Raw genomic sequence first — 18,747 nt, forward strand, 5'->3', positions numbered from 1 at the left:
AGTGTTGCGATACATTGTTCAATTCGGAATATAATCAGAGCACACGTAGTCTTCTAATACAATAATTTCGTCTTTTATTGTCGAAAACTTCTGTCCGATTATTGTCACATTTTAGTTTCCGTGTAAGCATCTTATTTATGCCCACATACATACAACATTGAAAAATAATAGTTTATATTCATATTACCGTTCAAATCGCTTTGAAAACGTTCTAACATTCAAATGAAGTCGAACCTTTCCTTAAAACCAAAACCATCTTTCACTGGTAAATATACCATAACCGTTTTCCTTGCGAAAGAAATATTTCTCCTGCCTGCTCTAATCTTTCGCAGCTAGAATTTGATTCCTAATTCTTTTCTTTTTTCCACTTTCAGCAGCTAGCAGTTGATTATCTTTCGGATCATTTAATGATGCGTAGTACCATGTGGAAGATTTGCGTGATTTTTCACGCTCAGGTGGATACAAACCGGAGTGGCCCTGGAAGCATCAGTAGCAGCTGCGGGTTGAAATTGTTAAGTGCTAGCTAGGTTTGATTTACATTTACAGTGAAGGAACAGGTCGGCTGTTACTGATATATTTATACACTTTCATCTAACTAATTGGTCGTTGGCTCCAAAAAAAATGTATCATAGAAATTTTGATTACCTACAATTTCCCTTATCGGTCCTTGGGAAAGTTTTGGTGTGATGTTCAAGATATTACCTGAAATGATAAGAAAAAAATTCATTTTAATGTACCTAGTGGTGTAATTTTAGCTTTCTCATTTATTAATACTAGTTTTCGATGATTCGCTAAATGCAGTATGACTATTTTATTGTTATTATACTGTTGCAAGAATTGGATTGTGACACTACCAGGTACATGTACAATATTACATATGGTTTCAGTACTGAGTATTGATCGTCTATAATAATTGAACCACTCAGTTCGCCGGTCCCAGTATTGCTATTTCAAGCCACCAAAGATAACGGACATGATACTCAGTGTACTTTCTGCTTCTGCTCAAGTAAACAGGAAGCGACTTACAAAGTCAGTTAAGAAGAAGAAACTATTACTTCAAGTGTTGGCGTGGTGATTTGTCGAGATGAGTGAAACGCAGAATCAAGGCGTGGGGCTCCGGGTAAATATGGTGGTTATTGACTTCCGGTATTGTCGCATAAGACCGAACATTTATTATGTGGAACGTTTGTAGGTTTGTAGTTGTTGAACGGCCTTTAAAAAACTCATGCTGTGCATTTGTTATTTTATGTTTGATTTGATTGAAAATGTTTTTATTTATGATGGATTCAAAAGGTTTAAGAAAGCAGGTGGAGAGGTCAGGTCTTGAGCCTTTAGTGGCATCTAGATCATTGAGACCAGAAAAGATATATTGAACATTAATGTAACCGACACCAAGATCTCTTGAATAATCAGGAAAATAAGAAAAAATATTCAAAGTCACGATCATTATCCCAATAGTTAGAAAAAGTTTCTTGAAAAATGTTGCGAAAAGATTACAAACATCTTTTCTCCATCCAAAGACATTGATGGAAAGTTGCAGGAATTCAACTTAGTTTTGATGTAATTAAAAAAGTTTTTTGGGCATGACTTAATCTCATTTTCGGTTTTTTACATTATACACAGAGTGTCGAAGAACCAGCCAAAGTTAGTTGGTCACGAATTTTGAGGTATTTTTCAAATTATCCTGTTTATTGTGATTCTTGTAAATTTTGTGAGATTTTTGCTTCCGATTTTTTTTTAAATTACTGGGTGTTCAATAAAAATGAGAATGATTTCAATACCTTTCAGTAATTAAAGTAAGGAGCGTACACTTTTTTCTCTCCAAGAGAATTGCTCTCTGGACTCCCTAGAAATGGGTGGCATGTTTTTTTTTTCACTCGGGTGCTGTCAGTTCAATCGAAGATGGCGTCGTAACAGCAAGCACTCCTTGAGCGTGTTGTACGGTTTTACGAAATGCATGGTCATTGTGGAAAAAAGTTTACGGAGAACCACTTTCGAGACGAAAACGTGCCCGTGAGTACAATTTACCGGATCCTGGCATCCCTGAGCGTGGAGCGGAAGGCCGGTAGCAGCCGTTTAACGAAGATATTGACAAAGAAGAAGAAGGAAGCGTTGAAAAAGCTTTTCGACAACAAGGACCGAACGAGTTCCCGTGACGTTGGCCGAAAATATCACTGCTCCCGTAACTTGATTCACCAAACCCTCAAGATGGAGGATATCATCTGTCCGAAGAAGACTCGATCTGCCGAGTATGTGGGCGAGCAGATAACGATCGTAAAATCGCAGTGCCGGTGCATGACGAAGAACTACCGCGAGATGTCGTTCGTGCTGGACGACAGAAATTTCTTTCCGCTCTCGAAGACCCACATTCCAAGACATGCCAGCTACTATTCCAGCGCAAATCGACCACCACCGAAGTAAAATATAAGTTTAGGCATAAAAAAAGTTATGCTGTACATCGACATATCGAGCAGATAGATTTCAAAGCCGTGGTTCAAGCCGAGTGGTCAGGCCATCAATCAACAAGTGTACCAGGAGGAGTGTCTTGAGAAAAATATTCAGCCGTTCTTAAAGAAGCATCGTGCGGATTGGAAGTACGTCTTCTGGCCGGACAAGGCGTCTTCGCATTACGCCACACGGTGTTCCTAAAACCGTTATTTTATATTCTTCTTAATGAAAATTAACGATGAAACATGTTCAATAATGAAAAAAATAATTAGAATCGGTCAACAAACCATTGAGATATGGCCTTTTGAAGTAAACATTCCAACTTTTATCCATTTTTTTAAATTTACACATTATATTTAACGTTTGGTAGACAACCCTATTTTCATAATTTTTCAGTGCACCATATAAATAACACCTTTTGAACATTATATTTATGTAATTAAATGGTAAGGTTTTCCTTTAAAAAGTCAATGGACAAACATGGATTCACGCTTGAAGTCTGGTAGAAAACCCATCTATGACCGCATACCACATCCAAACCGTTATAAATTTCTATTCCGTCGATAAAATATTTTCAAACTTGCAGGGGATATACTTGATTACTATATCCTTCGAATGCCATGTACTAAATAAGTAGACAAATATTTTTTGTTTATAGAGATAGGACCAAACCCGTGGGTGTTTGCAGGTAGCCTTATGAAACGTGTCATAAAACTTCAAATTGCAATTTCTCTCGAATCTCTCGATGGATCATTTTGAAATTCACTGAGAAGATGCTTGGATACTGTATCTTTCGAATGCCGTGTGACAAATTTATGGTCATTTTTTGTTAATAACGGTTTTAGGAACACCGTGGTACTGAAAGCTAAAAATTCAATAAAAAAATCCCACAGTATTTATGTATACCTCAAAATTAGCTCATACTAGAGCAAACATTTTTTGGAAGGTTGCGTATAAATTGGAGGTTAGCATATATTTTTACTACAAAATCTACACGATAATACTGAATTTATTGTTTTGTTGTCTTAAAAATAAACTGATAAAAAATGTTTGTTACATTTTTTATTGCCGCAAAGTTCTACTGTATCAATTTGGTTGGCTATTTTCGGCCAATTTACGACTAAGAGAAACGAAAGCTATGAAGTTGAAAGAAGGATAGGTTAAAAATATAGAAACTTGGAACGAAAATTTAGGCAGGCTCATATGGACATGATCGAAAGCAAATGTGAAGAATCCTTTGTCTTCTGCTGGTAGTTGACCTGATGTCACGACAATCTGACCCGTTTCATCTAACTAACATCGTTTTTTATTTTTTTAATTTTTTTACTGTGACAAGGGGAGGGGGATGGGTATCGTTAAGTTACGTAATTACCAGGGGGTATGTACAGGTTTTGTGACGAAATGCTACGATGAGGGAGGGTGGTGTTAAAAATCACTCAAAAAATGCTACGTCATTTATGGTTGTAGCCAAACGATAATATTGATGTTGATGTTGAAAGAAAATACAATTTCCTTAAAAATAAATTGAATGCCATTAACACATTATAGAATATATTACACATCACATACACATTGTATTAAACAATGATCATCGGTGCAAACTGTTCAATACAAACGAAATAAACAAGGTTGCTCACCCCTACCACCAACTGTCCTCAGTTTTCTTTATGTTTTCAAATGTTGCTGCAATTCCGTGGATGGTTTGGTTCCCTGTCATGGGAAAGATTGATCATTGGCTTATGAACAATAGGCGGCATTTGCAACATTTGTACAAACTCTTGAGGATTTTGTACCCATACAATATGTTCTTTGATTTCACAAGTGGGTTGAAGATTTACATCAACAGAGTGAAAAATATTGCACAGAAAAGAAATGTCGACTCTCCAACCATGCAGCTGGAAACTGGAGCTATAAGTAGAACGACGAAGAATTATGTTTCCCTTCCATCGAGTGCATCTCAGATCTCTTTACTCGTCACACGTTGAACCTTTCCCATCCCAAAAAAAACTCATCTATCTAAGAGCAGAATGCAAATGAAATGAACCGCAAACGAACGCATCACTCACACTGAAACTAAGCAACGCATTATTCGCTTAATTTAATTCCAACTGTAATATAAACGGTGCTGGTAAGGCGGTTGAAGTACTCCATCAAACGAAGTGTCACATCCCACATTTGCACTTGTGTAGAAAGGGTCCTGCTGGGTGGATGGAAGTAGATACATATGGATCAGAATGCATGATGGATAAAAAAATGCCAAAGTTTCATGGAAGCACTAATAAGTCCACGATGCCTACTTGTCTGACACTTGTTGCACATTTGTCGCTTGGTTTGAGCAAAGAGTGCATTCAGATGCGTCAAGCGAAAAGGAATTGTGATTGGAGACCGGGTGATAGGCACAAAAAAAACGTTATGTACTCACGCACTCAGAACCAGTCTCGTGTTGTTGGTGGTGCAGGTTATCAAAGGTGCTGACATGACACGATCACTTGTTGTGCCATGCATGCATGAAATAAGTAATTACGGGTTTCGACGGTTACGCATTCACAATGAGTTTAATGAGTTTTTCATGCTTTCCAATTGTTTCCGTAATCCCGTTGATTGTGAAGCCTTCTTCAACGTAGGCGATGATTGAGCATCACTGGTTATAATATTGTACTTAAAGTTCGATGTTTCTGATTATATTATTCCACCTTCAGTTCCAGAGATCTGTGGTGCTTATTATCACACGTGTACACCTGCTATCGCAGTTCAATTTGACTATAGATGCATTGGAAGCATAAATGTGTTACTTTTAACAGACACACCATGACAAAGAAGCCAAAAACTAATGTTGAATCTTCACCGAAAGAACCTCCAAGCAGCAGAAAAAGCGTCTTGATAAGCTTTCTTCCAGCAGTAAAAACATTTTTGATGCAGTTCACTGTGAAATGGCCCGTTCTTTCAGTGATTGTATCTTTCGAACAATGTCACGTATCTCGCAGGGCCGTCGAGAGCCGCGCCGGACCCCAGGGTTTGAAGTACTGACGGGCCCTACCATATATGACTTCTTATTTCAGTATCGATTAGAGAAATTACACGGATGCAACCGTTTCAATTAAACTATTTTTTATGAAAATTGTTTATTTGACACGATTCAATGCGTTAGCTTAACAGAGTCGTCAGTATTTTAAACATGTAATAGATGGAAAAAATAAAAATTAATAAAGGAATATTTGTGGCTGGCCATCAGAATGGCTTACGTCCGACTTGCCATTGCAATTGGAATCCTTTTTTGCGACGTTGTCATACAGTCCATATCGCCATCGTTCATGCTCCCTTGACGCACGTTAATGCTACCATCGTTAATGCTGCCCAGAATCAGAGCTTAGACAAATTTACATCCCTGCGTGAGCTTGAAAGAGAAATAAAATTCTATTTATTCCCGCCGCGATGAATCGAAGGTTTGTTTGTTCTCCTCGTCCGTCCGCTCTGAGATCATCAAGCAAAAGTGCACCAGATATAGATTATGCAGTTCAGTTATGCTCGAAAATGTAAAAGAACTTCTGCCTTCAAACTGTCCACATAATAACAAATGAATGCTTTGGTTTGTGAATGAATTTATATTTCTATATATATTTTTATAATTTATATTACCATTCGATTCTGCATAAAATTTCAGTCAGTTTGGAAGTGAATGAATGAGGGAAGCATTGAAACTGAATATTGAATTCAGCAAATTAATCAGAAATAGGCAACTGAATGTAAAATTTCGCACCACTGATGCTGCCTTGTTTCTTATTGTTGGTACATGTTGATGATTTTGAGGCACTGGATGCACGAATTTTCTTTATTGGTTTCTGAATCGGTTTTGGAATCAGTTGTTACATTTGCGCTAACATTCAGAGAGAAAACATTCCGAATGCGATGAATGGGATCCAACAGCGAAGTCTGCTGTTAGAAAGACTGAGACAGAGAGTTGTGAGAGAAAGAGTTTCAACTTTTGCTGAATACTAATAGGTAGAATAAGTATCTAGTTCAATTCCCACATTTTTGTGCATCAAATGTGTACACTGGAACCTCTATTTACGGACCAAGCCAAGGGTTCGTAAATTGAATTAGTTCGTTTTTTGGGATTTAGATCGTAAAAAATTCGCTTCACATTCTTATCAAAATTCATTGGTTGAGCAACATTATCGATAACCCTAACAATATGGGTATTTCCGGAACGGGCTTGAGAAGTACATGATGAAAATGGATATTTGGCACCTTTTTGAAATCCAGGATGGAGACTTCCGATTGAACAATAATCTCGATAACCTTAACAATTTGGGAATTTTTGAAACGGGCTTAATGAGTAGATGATAGAAATGGTACCTTGGAGCTATTTCAAACAATATCTGTATAAACTATGAGGGTATTTTTAAGCGGGTTTGTCGAGTAGATGAGCGATGCCCTTTTGAAGGCCAATATAGCGTCTTCTGGCTCAGAGAAGTTTTCTATAATCATATCATCCGCATCACAAATTAATATACCTATATCTATTCTATGATTATCTTTTTTCGAAAATGTCAATATTTTAGGTTATAGAGATGTCTTAACTGGAATTCGCCATTTTGGTTTTCAAAGTGGCTTCATTCATTGATTTTCGTCATCTACTCGTCAACCCCATTCCGAAAATATCCAACTTTTATTAGTAACATTAGCTAAGAATATGATAAATTGTAAACAACTTCATACTGTACACTTTGACAAACACTTGCGATAAATGAAACCAGAATGGTTCTATTGCACTGTTGAATGAATCTAATTGGGTTACGTTCACGTACTTCAGAAAACCATTGGAACGATTGGAACGTAGTTATTATTATTGAGAGGGAAAAAGCCGCGGGAGTGGATTTTCAAAAGCTCCTTCTCCCGTAGGCACAAAACCTCTATCTTTTAGGTATCAACATTTAACAAACAAACCAAATGATACAATGACTAACACTAAACACTGCTTAAAATAAACACTTCTTAAACTCTATCTTACATAGGTAAAGTATTAACATTAACATAAAAAATTGGCTAACACTATCAGGTTTGGGAAAGGGTGCGCGAAAACAATTTTTTTAAAGAAGTGCGAGACAAATTGAAGTCAAAGACATTGTAACATTGATTGAACACTCTACACATGCTACTGACGGGTTCATTTTTGCCATAATTAGTACGAGACACTGGAAGACGTACAAAAGAGTAGGAACGAAGGTTTCGGAGGCGAATATCAATGTTGAGAAGACGGAGTAAATCAGGGCAGTCAATGCGAGACAATAACAGATCAGAGACAAAAGACGCTTTGGTCACATTGCGGCGCAAAGACAGTGTTTCAAGACCAATGAGGTTGCAACGATCTTCGTATCTGGGCAGATTGTAGGGATCGCTCCAAGGCAGGTGGCGCAGCGCAAAACGCACAAATTTACGCTCAGTCTCTACGCATCGCTCGATCGAGATAGAAGTGTTTTGTTTTCGGTCTGTTGGAAAAAGAACAGTGCAGTAATCCGCGTTCAAGGTTATTTTGCCATTCTCTGCCTCTTCGAGGTTTGGACTTTTATTTTCTTTTGTGCGTGTGTTAACCGTTAGGCCACATTCCTCAACCTTTTGTTCGTAAAGCGAGGATTGAACAATAACCAGCTATTTAAGCTGGACTGGTGCGTCGTGGGAAACGAGTATACAGATAAGTGAAATCTACCTTTTTGATACATTTACGGCTTTTTCCCGTCTGCGCGGGTGCTGACCCCGTGCGTTGACGGTGTCGATGGCTTCCTCCCCGGATGGCCAAATGGAGATCGAGTCGACTCCTAAGGCTCTCCCCCGACCCAAACAATATCCAGAGCTCTCGACCGGTCCCTTTGTGGTCTTCTTTCGGCCCAAAACAAAATCGCTGAATCTATTACAGATTTCAAAAGACCTAACGGAACGGTTCTCGGCTGTGATCGAAATAAAAGAGGTCAGCTCAGACAGGCTGAGGGTCGTGCTGACTAACTCAAAGCAGGCAAACGATATTGCTTGCTGCGAGCACTTTACGAAGGACTATCACGTGTATATTCCAGCTGTGAAAGTACAGTCTGAAGGCGTTGTCACCGATGACAGTTTGACATGCGAGGATCTGCTGCAGTACGGGGTTGGCCGTTTCAGAGACCGCTTACTTCAGCCAGTGAAAATACTCGAGTGCAAGCGTTTGCACTCAGTAGTAGTTGCGGGGGATGGTTCAAAAACGTACCCCCAATCAAACTCTTATCGGTTGACCTTCGCTGGTACCGCTTTGCCAAATTACGTCCTCTTGCACAAGGTTCGTCTGCCTGTGCGTCTGTTTGTGCCGCGGGTCATGAATTGCACAAAGTGTAAACAATTGGGTCACACAGCCACCCATTGTAGCAATAAGGCCCGCTGTGGAAAATGCGGGGAGAATCATCTAGATGATTCGTGCAGTAAGAATGCTGAGAAGTGTCCTTACTGTGCAGAGAATCTGCATGATATCTCGGCATGTCCCGCGTACAAACTACGCGGGGATAAACTAAAACGTTCCCTTGCTGGACGATCCGAACGTTCTTTTGCAGAAATGCTAAAGAAAGCTACACCACCAACCTCAACAAACATCTATGCTCACTTGCCTCCTAACGAGGGCGAGGCTGATGACCCACAAGAGGGAACATCTACTAGGGCGCCTAGAAGTTATAGGAAGAGGAGGAACATTTCCTCTCCTAAAGTTCGTTGTAAAGGTCAGAAGGTATCCCTTGACGGGACTCAGAAAGTCACATCTATTGGAAGTGTTGCAACCAAACCGAAGCAATTAGCTCCTGGTCTCGGAGGATTAAACTCAGAGAAGGAGTTCCCAGCACTTCCCGGAACATCAAAAATCCCAAGTGTTCCTCTGTTTCAGTTCGAGAATAATCGCGGCACTGGAATTATCAAACTCTCGGACATTGTGGACTGGATAATAAAAACTTTCAATATAACTGATCCTATTAAAAGTCTGTTGTTAGCTTTTCTCCCTACAGTAAGAACATTTTTGAAGCAGTTGACTGCTAAATGGCCCCTCCTTTCAGCGATTGTATCCTTCGATGGCTAACTCATCGAACGAGGTCACGGATTTGATCACTGTTCTACAGTGGAATTGCAGAAGTATCATCCCGAAAATCGATTCCTTCAAAATTTTAATAAATAATTTGAGTTGCGATGCATTTGCATTATGTGAAACTTGGTTAACTTCCGACATAGATCTCAACTTCCACGACTTAATATTATTCGCCTGGATCGAGACACCCCCTATGGAGGAGTGCTTTTGGGGATCAAAAAGCGTTATTCCTTCTACAGAATTAACCTTCCCTTGATAACAGGTATTGAAGTTGTCGCTTGTCAAGTAACAATCAAAGGCAAAGATCTTTGCATAGCTTCCATATATATTCCCCCCAACACCGCGATTGGGCATCGCCGGCTACATGACATCATAGAATCCCTGCCTGCACCGCGACTAGTTTTAGGCGACTTTAACTCTCACGGTACGGAATGGGGTTGCCTTTATGATGATAACCGTTCCTCTTTAATTCACAATATTTGCGACAACTTCAACATGACAATTCTAAACACGGGTGAAATGACACGGATTCCTCCCCCACCAGCGCGCCCAAGCGCATTAGATTTATCCCTTTGCTCGACCTCGCTAAAGTTAGAATGCGCGTGGAAGGTAATCCCTGATCCCCACGGTAGCGACCATCTGCCGATCATAGTCTCAATCAATAACGGCTCAAGGCCATTGGAAACAATCAATATTTCGTATGACCTCACTCGAAATATCGATTGGAAGAGCTATGCTGCCGCGATATCCGACAACATCGAATCTACTCAAGAACTTCCTCCGGAGGAAGAGTACAGCTTTTTGGCTGGCTTGATTCTCGACAGCGCGAATCAAGCTCAGACTAAGCCAGTACCCGGCGCGAACATACAAAAACGTTCTCCCAATCCCTGGTGGGATAAAGAGTGCTCATACGTGTACGCGGAGAAGGCCGCCGCGTTTAAGACCTTCCGGAACGACGGGTTACCCGCTAGTTTTCGACAGTACGCGACGTTAGACAAGCGAATGAAGAGTTTGATGAAAGCCAAAAAAACGCGGTTATTGGCGCCGGTTCGTCGACGGATTAACGAGAGAAACATCGATGAGCACTCTTTGGGGAACAGCCCGACGTATGCGAAATCGAAACAGTACTAATGAGAGCGTGGAATATTCAAACCGTTGGATATTCGATTTCGCCAAGAAGGTTTGTCCGGATTCCGCCCCGGCACAGAAGATCTACCGCGCCGCGTCCCGTCACGATAACGCGAACGAAACACCTTTTTCGATGGTGGAGTTCTCACTTGCTCTCTTGTCGTGTAACAATAAAGCTCCAGGGCCAGACAGAATCAAATTCAACTTGTTGAAGAATCTGCCAGACTCTGCCAAGAGACGCTTGTTGAACTTATTTAATAAGTTTCTTGAGGCTAACATTGTCCCACACGATTGGAGGCAAGTGAAGGTCATCGCCATCCAAAAACCAGGAAAACCAGCCTCCGACCACAATTCGTATCGACCGATCGCAATGCTATCTTGTATCCGGAAGTTGTTCGAGAAAATGATCCTATCCCGCCTCGACAATTGGGTCGAAGCAAATGGCTTACTGTCAGATACACAATTTGGCTTTCGCAAAGGCAAAGGGACGAATGATTGTCTTGCGTTGCTCTCAACCGAAATTCAAATGGCCTATGCTAGTAAAGAGCAGATGGCATCAGTGTTCCTATATATAAAGGGGGCTTTTGATTCAGTTTCTATCAACATTCTTTCAGAGAAGCTGCACCAGCATGGTCTTTCAGCGACTTTAAACAACTTTTTACTAAACTGGTTGTCGGAAAAGCACATGCATTTTTCGCATGGTGACTTATCGACATCACGATTTAGCTACATGGGCCTTCCCCAGGGCTCATGTCTAAGCCCCCTGTTATACAATTTCTACGTCAACGACATTGATGAATGTCTTGACAATTCCTGCACGTTAAGACAACTTGCAGACGATGGCGTGGTGTCTGTTACGGGACCCAAAGCTGTCGATCTACAAGGACCATTACAGAATACCTTGGACAATTTGTCTGCATGGGCTATTAAGCTGGGTATCGAATTCTCCACGGAGAAAACTGAGCTAGTTGTATTTTCTAGGAAGCGTGAACCAGCACAACTACAGCTTCTATTAATGGGTCAAACTATAGCTCAGGTCTTCACAGTAAAATATCTAGGGGTCTGGTTCGACTCGAAAGGTACTTGGGGATGCCATATTCGGTATCTGAAACAGAAATGCCAGCAAAGGATCAACTTTCTTCGTACAATAACCGGAACGTGGTGGGGTGCCCACCCAGGAGACCTAATTAGGTTGTATCAAACAACGATACTGTCGGTACTGGAATACGGATGCTTCTGCTTTCGATCCGCCGCGAACATACATTTCATCAAACTCGAAAGAATTCAGTATCGTTGTTTGCGTATCGCCTTAGGGTGCATGCAGTCGACCCATACGATGAGTCTCGAAGTCCTGTCGGGCGTTCTCCCGCTGAAAAATCGATTTTGGGAACTCTCATATCGATTGCTCATTCGATGCGATATCTTGAACCCGTTGGTGATTGAAAATTTCGAAAGGCTTGTTGAGCTCAATTCTCAGACCCGTTTTATGTCCCTGTACTTTGACTACATGGCGCAAAATATTAATCCTTCTTCTTACAATCCCAACCGTGTGCATTTCATAAATACTTCTGAATCTACTGTTTTCTTCGACACATCCATGAAAGATGAGATTATTGGAATTCCGGACCATATACGCCCACAAGTGGTTCCAAATATTTTTTTATAATAAATTCCGAGAAGTCGACTGTTCTAAGATGTTTTATACTGACGGATCAAACCTCGAAGGGTCCACTGGCTTCGGTATTTTCAATCAAAAGTTCACCGCCTCCTACAAACTCAGTGACCCTGCTTCAGTTTACGCCGCAGAACTAGCTGCTATTCAGTATACCCTTGGAGTCATTGACACATTACCCGCAGACCATTACTTCATCGTCTCGGATAGTCTGAGTTCTATTGACGCTATTCGCTCGATGAAACATGGAAAGCATTCCTCGTATTTTTTGGGGAAAATACGGGAGCTACTGAGTGCTTTATCTGACAAATCTTTCCAGATTACCTTGGTGTGGGTCCCTTCTCATTGCTCCATTCCGGGCAATGAGAAGGCGGACTCCTTAGCTAAGGTGGGTGCCATTGAAGGTGACGTTTTTGAAAGACCAATTTGCTTCCACGAATTTTTCAGTATTACTCATCAGAGAACCCTCGAAAGTTGGCAAACCTCGTGGAGCAATGGGGACCTAGGAAGGTGGCTACATTCGATAGTCCCTAAGGTATCGACGAAACCTTGGTTCAAGGGGATGGATGTGGGTCGTGACTTCATTCGTGTGATGTGCCGACTCATGGCGAACCATTACACGCTGGATGCACATCTCCGACGTATTGGGCTCGTGGAGAGTGGTATCTGCGCTTGTGGCGACGGTTATCACGATATAGAGCACATAGTCTGGGCGTGCACCGAGTACAGTTCCGCCAGGTCTCGGCTTATGGACACCCTCCGGGCCCGAGGAAGACCACCCAACGTCCCGGTTCGAGATGTGTTGGCAAGCCGCGATGTCCTCTATATGTCCCTTATATACACCTTCATAAAAACCATCAATATCCAACTTTAACTGCCCCTTTTCCTTATCATTCTCAGAAACGCTCTCTTCCACCTGTACCATACACCCACGATGGTTTGATGCGACTCCAAGGCGACACAAAACGTCCCTGTCGAATGAGCCAACAAACACGGGACCTAAAGCACGAACATCACACGCACAACTCGAAATGTAGCCGATCAACATCTGAGCCGCACTACGAAATCGTCTGGAGAAACCCCTGCCATCTTGAGAACGACCACCCGGCGTCCCAGTACATGATTGTTCCTGATGAAGGCCACCCTGATTCTGTAATCCATCCGTTGATCTCCCGAAGTCTGAAACTGAAATAATGTTCTCCCCCTGCCATCTTTGTCCACCCTACTTCCCCTGACTCTTATACACAGAAGTAACACCCCTTCCCCCCCCCCCCCCCCAAATATCTTCATGAAGCATTTAGCTCTTCTTGCCTTTTCTAGTTTTAACTATTATATTATATGATCTCGTTGAAAATGCCCAACTCTACTACCACATAAAATAACTCTAATTAATGTCTCCGAATCTTTACAAAATTTAATCACGCCCTCTAATTATTTCTACTTTTAAGATAGTCGTAAAAATTTTCCCCCTTAGTTAAACATTATTTGCTCCAATAATCTCATTGCTAAAAATGTCAAACCATATTGCCATAAAAACTAAATGACCCCTCTAATCTTACGAAAATATACTACCCCCTTGTGTATATGTATAGCTATAAATTAGCCTTAGTTTAATTTCAAAATCAATATGTAAGCCCCTAGTTTTAAGTAATTTAAAAAGTAAAACAAAACAAAATTGGCACCTTTAAGCTAACGCAAACCTGCCTTATCAAATAAACGAATTGAAAAAAAAAAAAAAATTACGCTTAATACTCTCGATGCGTTGAATGCTGTTCTTGTAGAAAGGAGCCCAAACAACGGCGGCGTATTCCAGTGTGGAACGAACGAGCGAGCAGTACAACGTTTTTAAGCACTGTACGTTAGTGAAATGCTTAGTAACCCTAAAAATAACTCCTAGATTACGCGAAGCCTTAGACGAGATAAAAGCAATGTGATCCTTAAATGTAAGCTTTGAATCCACAAGAACCACTAAATCTTTCACTGTAGTTTCTCTTTTTAATTTGTTTTGCAAGATAGTGTAGTCGAATGTTACGATGGAGCGTTTTCGTGCAAACGTAATCACAGAACACTTCGAGGCATTCAAAACCATCCTGTTAGTCATGCAGCAATTAGCGAAAATGTCTAACTGAGATTGCAAAAACAAAGCATCAGAGTAACTTTTAACTATATGGAATAACTTATAATCATCGGCATAAGACACCTTGAAGCACTTAATCAATGAATCCAGATCGTTTATGTATAGAAGAAAAATATAAGGACCGATATGGCTGCCTTGAGGTACGCCGGACGTTACGTCGAAGGATGAGGATAAATGATTCCCGATTTTAACAGACATTTTACGGCCTGACAAGTAAGATCGAAGCCATTCAGTGGCGTAGCCAGAAATTTGGTTTGGAGGGGGTTTTGATGAAAATCGCAAATTTTTTGAAAAAATGCTAAAATTTAATATGAGTTTGATAAATTATTGAAAACTCAAAAACATAAGTAGTCTAACAGATGTCATTCCAGTCTACAAACAAGAAGGATCAACATGGAACAGTTTTCAAACCTCTATAGATTATTTTCTTGTATAATATGTCAATGAAGTCAAAAATTGCGATCTTTTAAAGTGGGATAAATGATCTAAAAAATTGTCAACGTTCAAGATCACCTAATATAATAATCCTTGACTTTGAAGGTTTGACAACTTCGGGAAGTTATCAACATAAAACAGCGCCTGCTTTGAAATAGAAATTTTAGTGATTAACTCTCATAGAGGTAATTATGGTGAATTAATTTTTCAAAAATATTAAGAGACATGGTGCCTTCAGCAAAGTTTTTGATAATGTCATTTCAAACAATTTTGTTGAAAATATGAAGGCTACATGAATTCAACATATAGGGATTTAAATGGACTGGGCCTGCAATATTTCTTCTTAGTGAAGAAAAATTTAGGTGAAAACTATTTTTTTCTGCGCTACGGATAAAATTGTTTGAAACAATCATTGCGAGTTGAGAACACAAAACCTATAACTAAATTATGGATGGATGGAACTGAAACTTGCGTTTCGACTTCATCTCATCAGAATCCGACACTAACTTGGTGGGCGGACTAAGCTTGCGCCGAATTGATGCTAGCTCCTGAAAATGGAATCACTCTTTGTGTTTTTGAGTCCTTTTAATATCTGGGAATTATTTGTTTTATATCCAGTTCCCTTATTTTTTTGTAAGCTTCAAAGGCACCTTGAACACAATGTGAATTTATTATTTAATTACCGCAGAAGAGATTTATCAAATACAGTAATTTCAGAATAGCTTGTTGTAAAGGTTTTCTACTACTATATTTCGATACTCTGAATATGTGGGATATTTATGTCTTTGACAAAGTTGTTTGAAATAGCACTTTCGAAAACTTTGCTGGAGACATTAAGTCTCGACCCAAATTTGGTTGAAGAGTAATTCTTGTCTATAATTACTTCTAGTAGGATTAACCGTCAAAATTATTCTATCAGCAGATGAACAGTTTTACGTTTTGAAATTCTTCAATGTTACTTAACATCGAAATTTGGCAGTTTCGAATGAATGTGATCGTGACCGTTAAAAATTTATCGAGCATTAATTTTACTTTTCTTTATTAGTCAACCTCACAACTTGCAGTACTAGTACGTAGCACACAAAATTTTAGTACGCCATTCATTGCATCCTGCTAAGAGGCTATTAATATAGTTGATAATACAACAAAAATCCAATGCTCATAAAACCGATCCTGACCTGCTAGAGACAAAATTACATCAGCTTTCAACTAGTTTCTGAAATGTTATTCTTGTTGTTAACCATATTGAATTGTTGTTTAAACTCTACACAATCTAAAAAAATACATTTTCAGCAAATGTTGAAATGTATGTAAGTTTTCGGTAAACAAGCTTATGTTTTATATGCAATCAACCTATTCAAATTTAGATTCCCATTCGAAAAATTGTCTCTAATCCATATTTTGAAGCATCTTTCCAAAAATGAGCTCATAATAATTCAGACAGTTATTTTATTTTACATTGAAGTAATTTGACAACTATGGGATTTTGGCTAAGAGATAAGTTACAAGATCCCCTTCCCATAACTTTCCAAAAGTTCTCATGACGCTTTAAACACAGTTCTCAATGTAGTGATCAGAGAATATTTTTCCAAAAATATTTTGTGGAATATTAAATTAAATTCGTCAGCATCAATTTTTTTCAATCCAATTAATTTTGGTTTGGGGGGGGTTTTAACCCCCAAACCCCCCCCCCCCCCCCTGGCTACGCCACTGAAGCCATTGGTTGATTTTATTGAAGGCGGCCGACAGATCGGTGTATATTGCATCAGCCTGCAATCGATCCTGTAGCGAGCGAGCGATAAATGAGGTGTAGGCTACTAAATTAGTGCAAGTAGATCGCCTGGGAATGAAACCGTGTTGAGTTTCTGATATGTATCTAGAACAACAATGTGTCAAAAACTCGAGAACGATGAGCTCCAATAATTTCGATAGTGCACATAAAGATGCGATTCCTCGGTGATTGGGAACTTCGCTTTTGGATCCTTTTTTATAAACCGGAAAAACGTAAGATGATTTCCAGATGGTAGGAAACACTCCGGAACTTAACGATATATTGAAAACGACGGACAGAGGTAGGCAAAGCGACGACGAGCATTTTTTAATGATAGATGATGGGATTCCGTCAGGTCCAGGAGTGTTAGAACACTTGAGTTTTGTGCAAGCTTTTTGTACAATATCGGAAGATATCGTGAAATGAGGTCCAATACTAGTCCTACGGGGAATGTTGTCGGCTGCTGCGGAGACTTGTTGATTATTAAGAGTATCATTGGTAAAAACACTGCTGAATTGTTGGCGAAATAACTCACAGATGTCCGGCAATGTCGCTTCTAAATCACCCAGCGACATAGAAGTGGGTAAACCTGACTCACGCCTCTGTTCATTAACGTAATTCCAAAACTTTTTTGGATTGTTACGAAGGTGGCTCTGAATACGATGAAGGTAGGAATAGAAGAGAGACTTATTGAGTCTCTTGTAACAATGATTTAAGAAGATTCTGATTCTTTAGCATATCGGTTCGGTATTTCGAAAACTTTTTTAGAGCTGACCTTTTGGCCGATTTAAACTTTCTTAGTGTACGATTCGACCATGGAGGATATTCACAGCCATGATTGAGTTTTTTAGGAGTAAACTGGTCGATAGCATAAATCAGTACGTTCGAAACAATTTCAGCTGCTGCGTTTGCATCAGATTGTGGCAAGATTTCATTCCAATTGATACGAGACAAGAAAAGGTGCATTCCTCGAAAATCTGTCTTGCGATAGGCATATGTCAGTTTCTCAGTGGTATCTTCGAATGTACAAGGTACACATTTTCGGAGAAAACAATGAAGAGCAGGGTGGTGTTGGCATAGTTTAACGAGAGCAGCTGGAGCACGACAAACGGCAAAGTGATCGGAGAGCTCCTGGCTTCCAAAGCAAAGATCCAAAATACAGTTGTTGTCATTAGTGACGTCACATAGTTGAACTAGCCCCGCGGTGCTGTAACCGTCGCACAGTGGGACCAATCTAAAAAACCTGTTTTAATCCACCTAGCGGTGCAATTGTGCCTTTCTCATTTCTCTAAACTATGGCACGGAGGCTTTTTATGTTCAACATAATCGTGAAAATGTCCATTACATTCTTAGTACACTTTGCACTTATACACAATGGCATGCCAGCCACGAACTTGATGAGCTACGTGTCGACGGTGAAACACTTGAAACAAAAAAATATCATACTCCATTAGCCTAATCAGCATTAGATCAATGTTATCTGCTTGCTAACTCATTTTGTCATGCGGGGGTGGGTATGTGAGGAGGGCGAAAGTCCCATGAACGAACGACTCCCGAGCTTAAATTGGTGTGCTTTGTGATATAGTGGTGGTTTAAAGATGATGGGGTTGAAAGGGAGGGGTATGAGGGCTGGATGGGGTGGTGGTCTGAGGGGTGAATAAGGAGATTTTTAAAGGAGGGAAGTGAACAGTAGAGGGGGGGGGGTGTAACCCCTCTCCGTAAACAATCAACTACGCCCCTGTTAAAATCCAGAAACCTTATGAGAGTCGAAAAAAAATTTTGGCCGGGCCGGGATTAGGTTGACGTTTTTCAGAGTGATTGCATAACCTTTCTATATGAGAAAGGCAAAAATGTGCCAAAATCCAAAAAAGTGAATCGTCGTCAAATTTTTTTTCGAGTTTGCATCAAATCTCGACGTTTCATGCACCTTGAACACATTTAACATCAAAAATAAAAATTCTATTTTTAATTTTTCCTATAGGTTATATGAGAAATTTCTGTATGGCCGCACCCTGAAACCCGTAATTCCGGAACCAGAATTCCGATCGATCCAAAATTCAATA

General features: G+C 40.0%; 1 protein-coding gene across 1 annotated transcript in view; it reads right to left on the reverse strand.

The window, feature by feature from the left end:
* LOC131679830 (probable serine/threonine-protein kinase roco5) overlaps positions 1-18,747 on the reverse strand; it is a 567,409-nt gene that overhangs the window by 429,199 nt on the left and 119,463 nt on the right. Inside the window, exon 3 of the mRNA XM_058960578.1 lies at positions 646-702. Within this exon, the coding sequence (XP_058816561.1) occupies positions 646-702 (57 nt within the window). The remainder of the gene's footprint in view (positions 1-645; positions 703-18,747) is intronic.

This window comes from Topomyia yanbarensis, chromosome 2 (genome assembly GCF_030247195.1).
Source record: "Topomyia yanbarensis strain Yona2022 chromosome 2, ASM3024719v1, whole genome shotgun sequence".
NCBI lineage: Eukaryota > Metazoa > Arthropoda > Insecta > Diptera > Culicidae > Topomyia > Topomyia yanbarensis.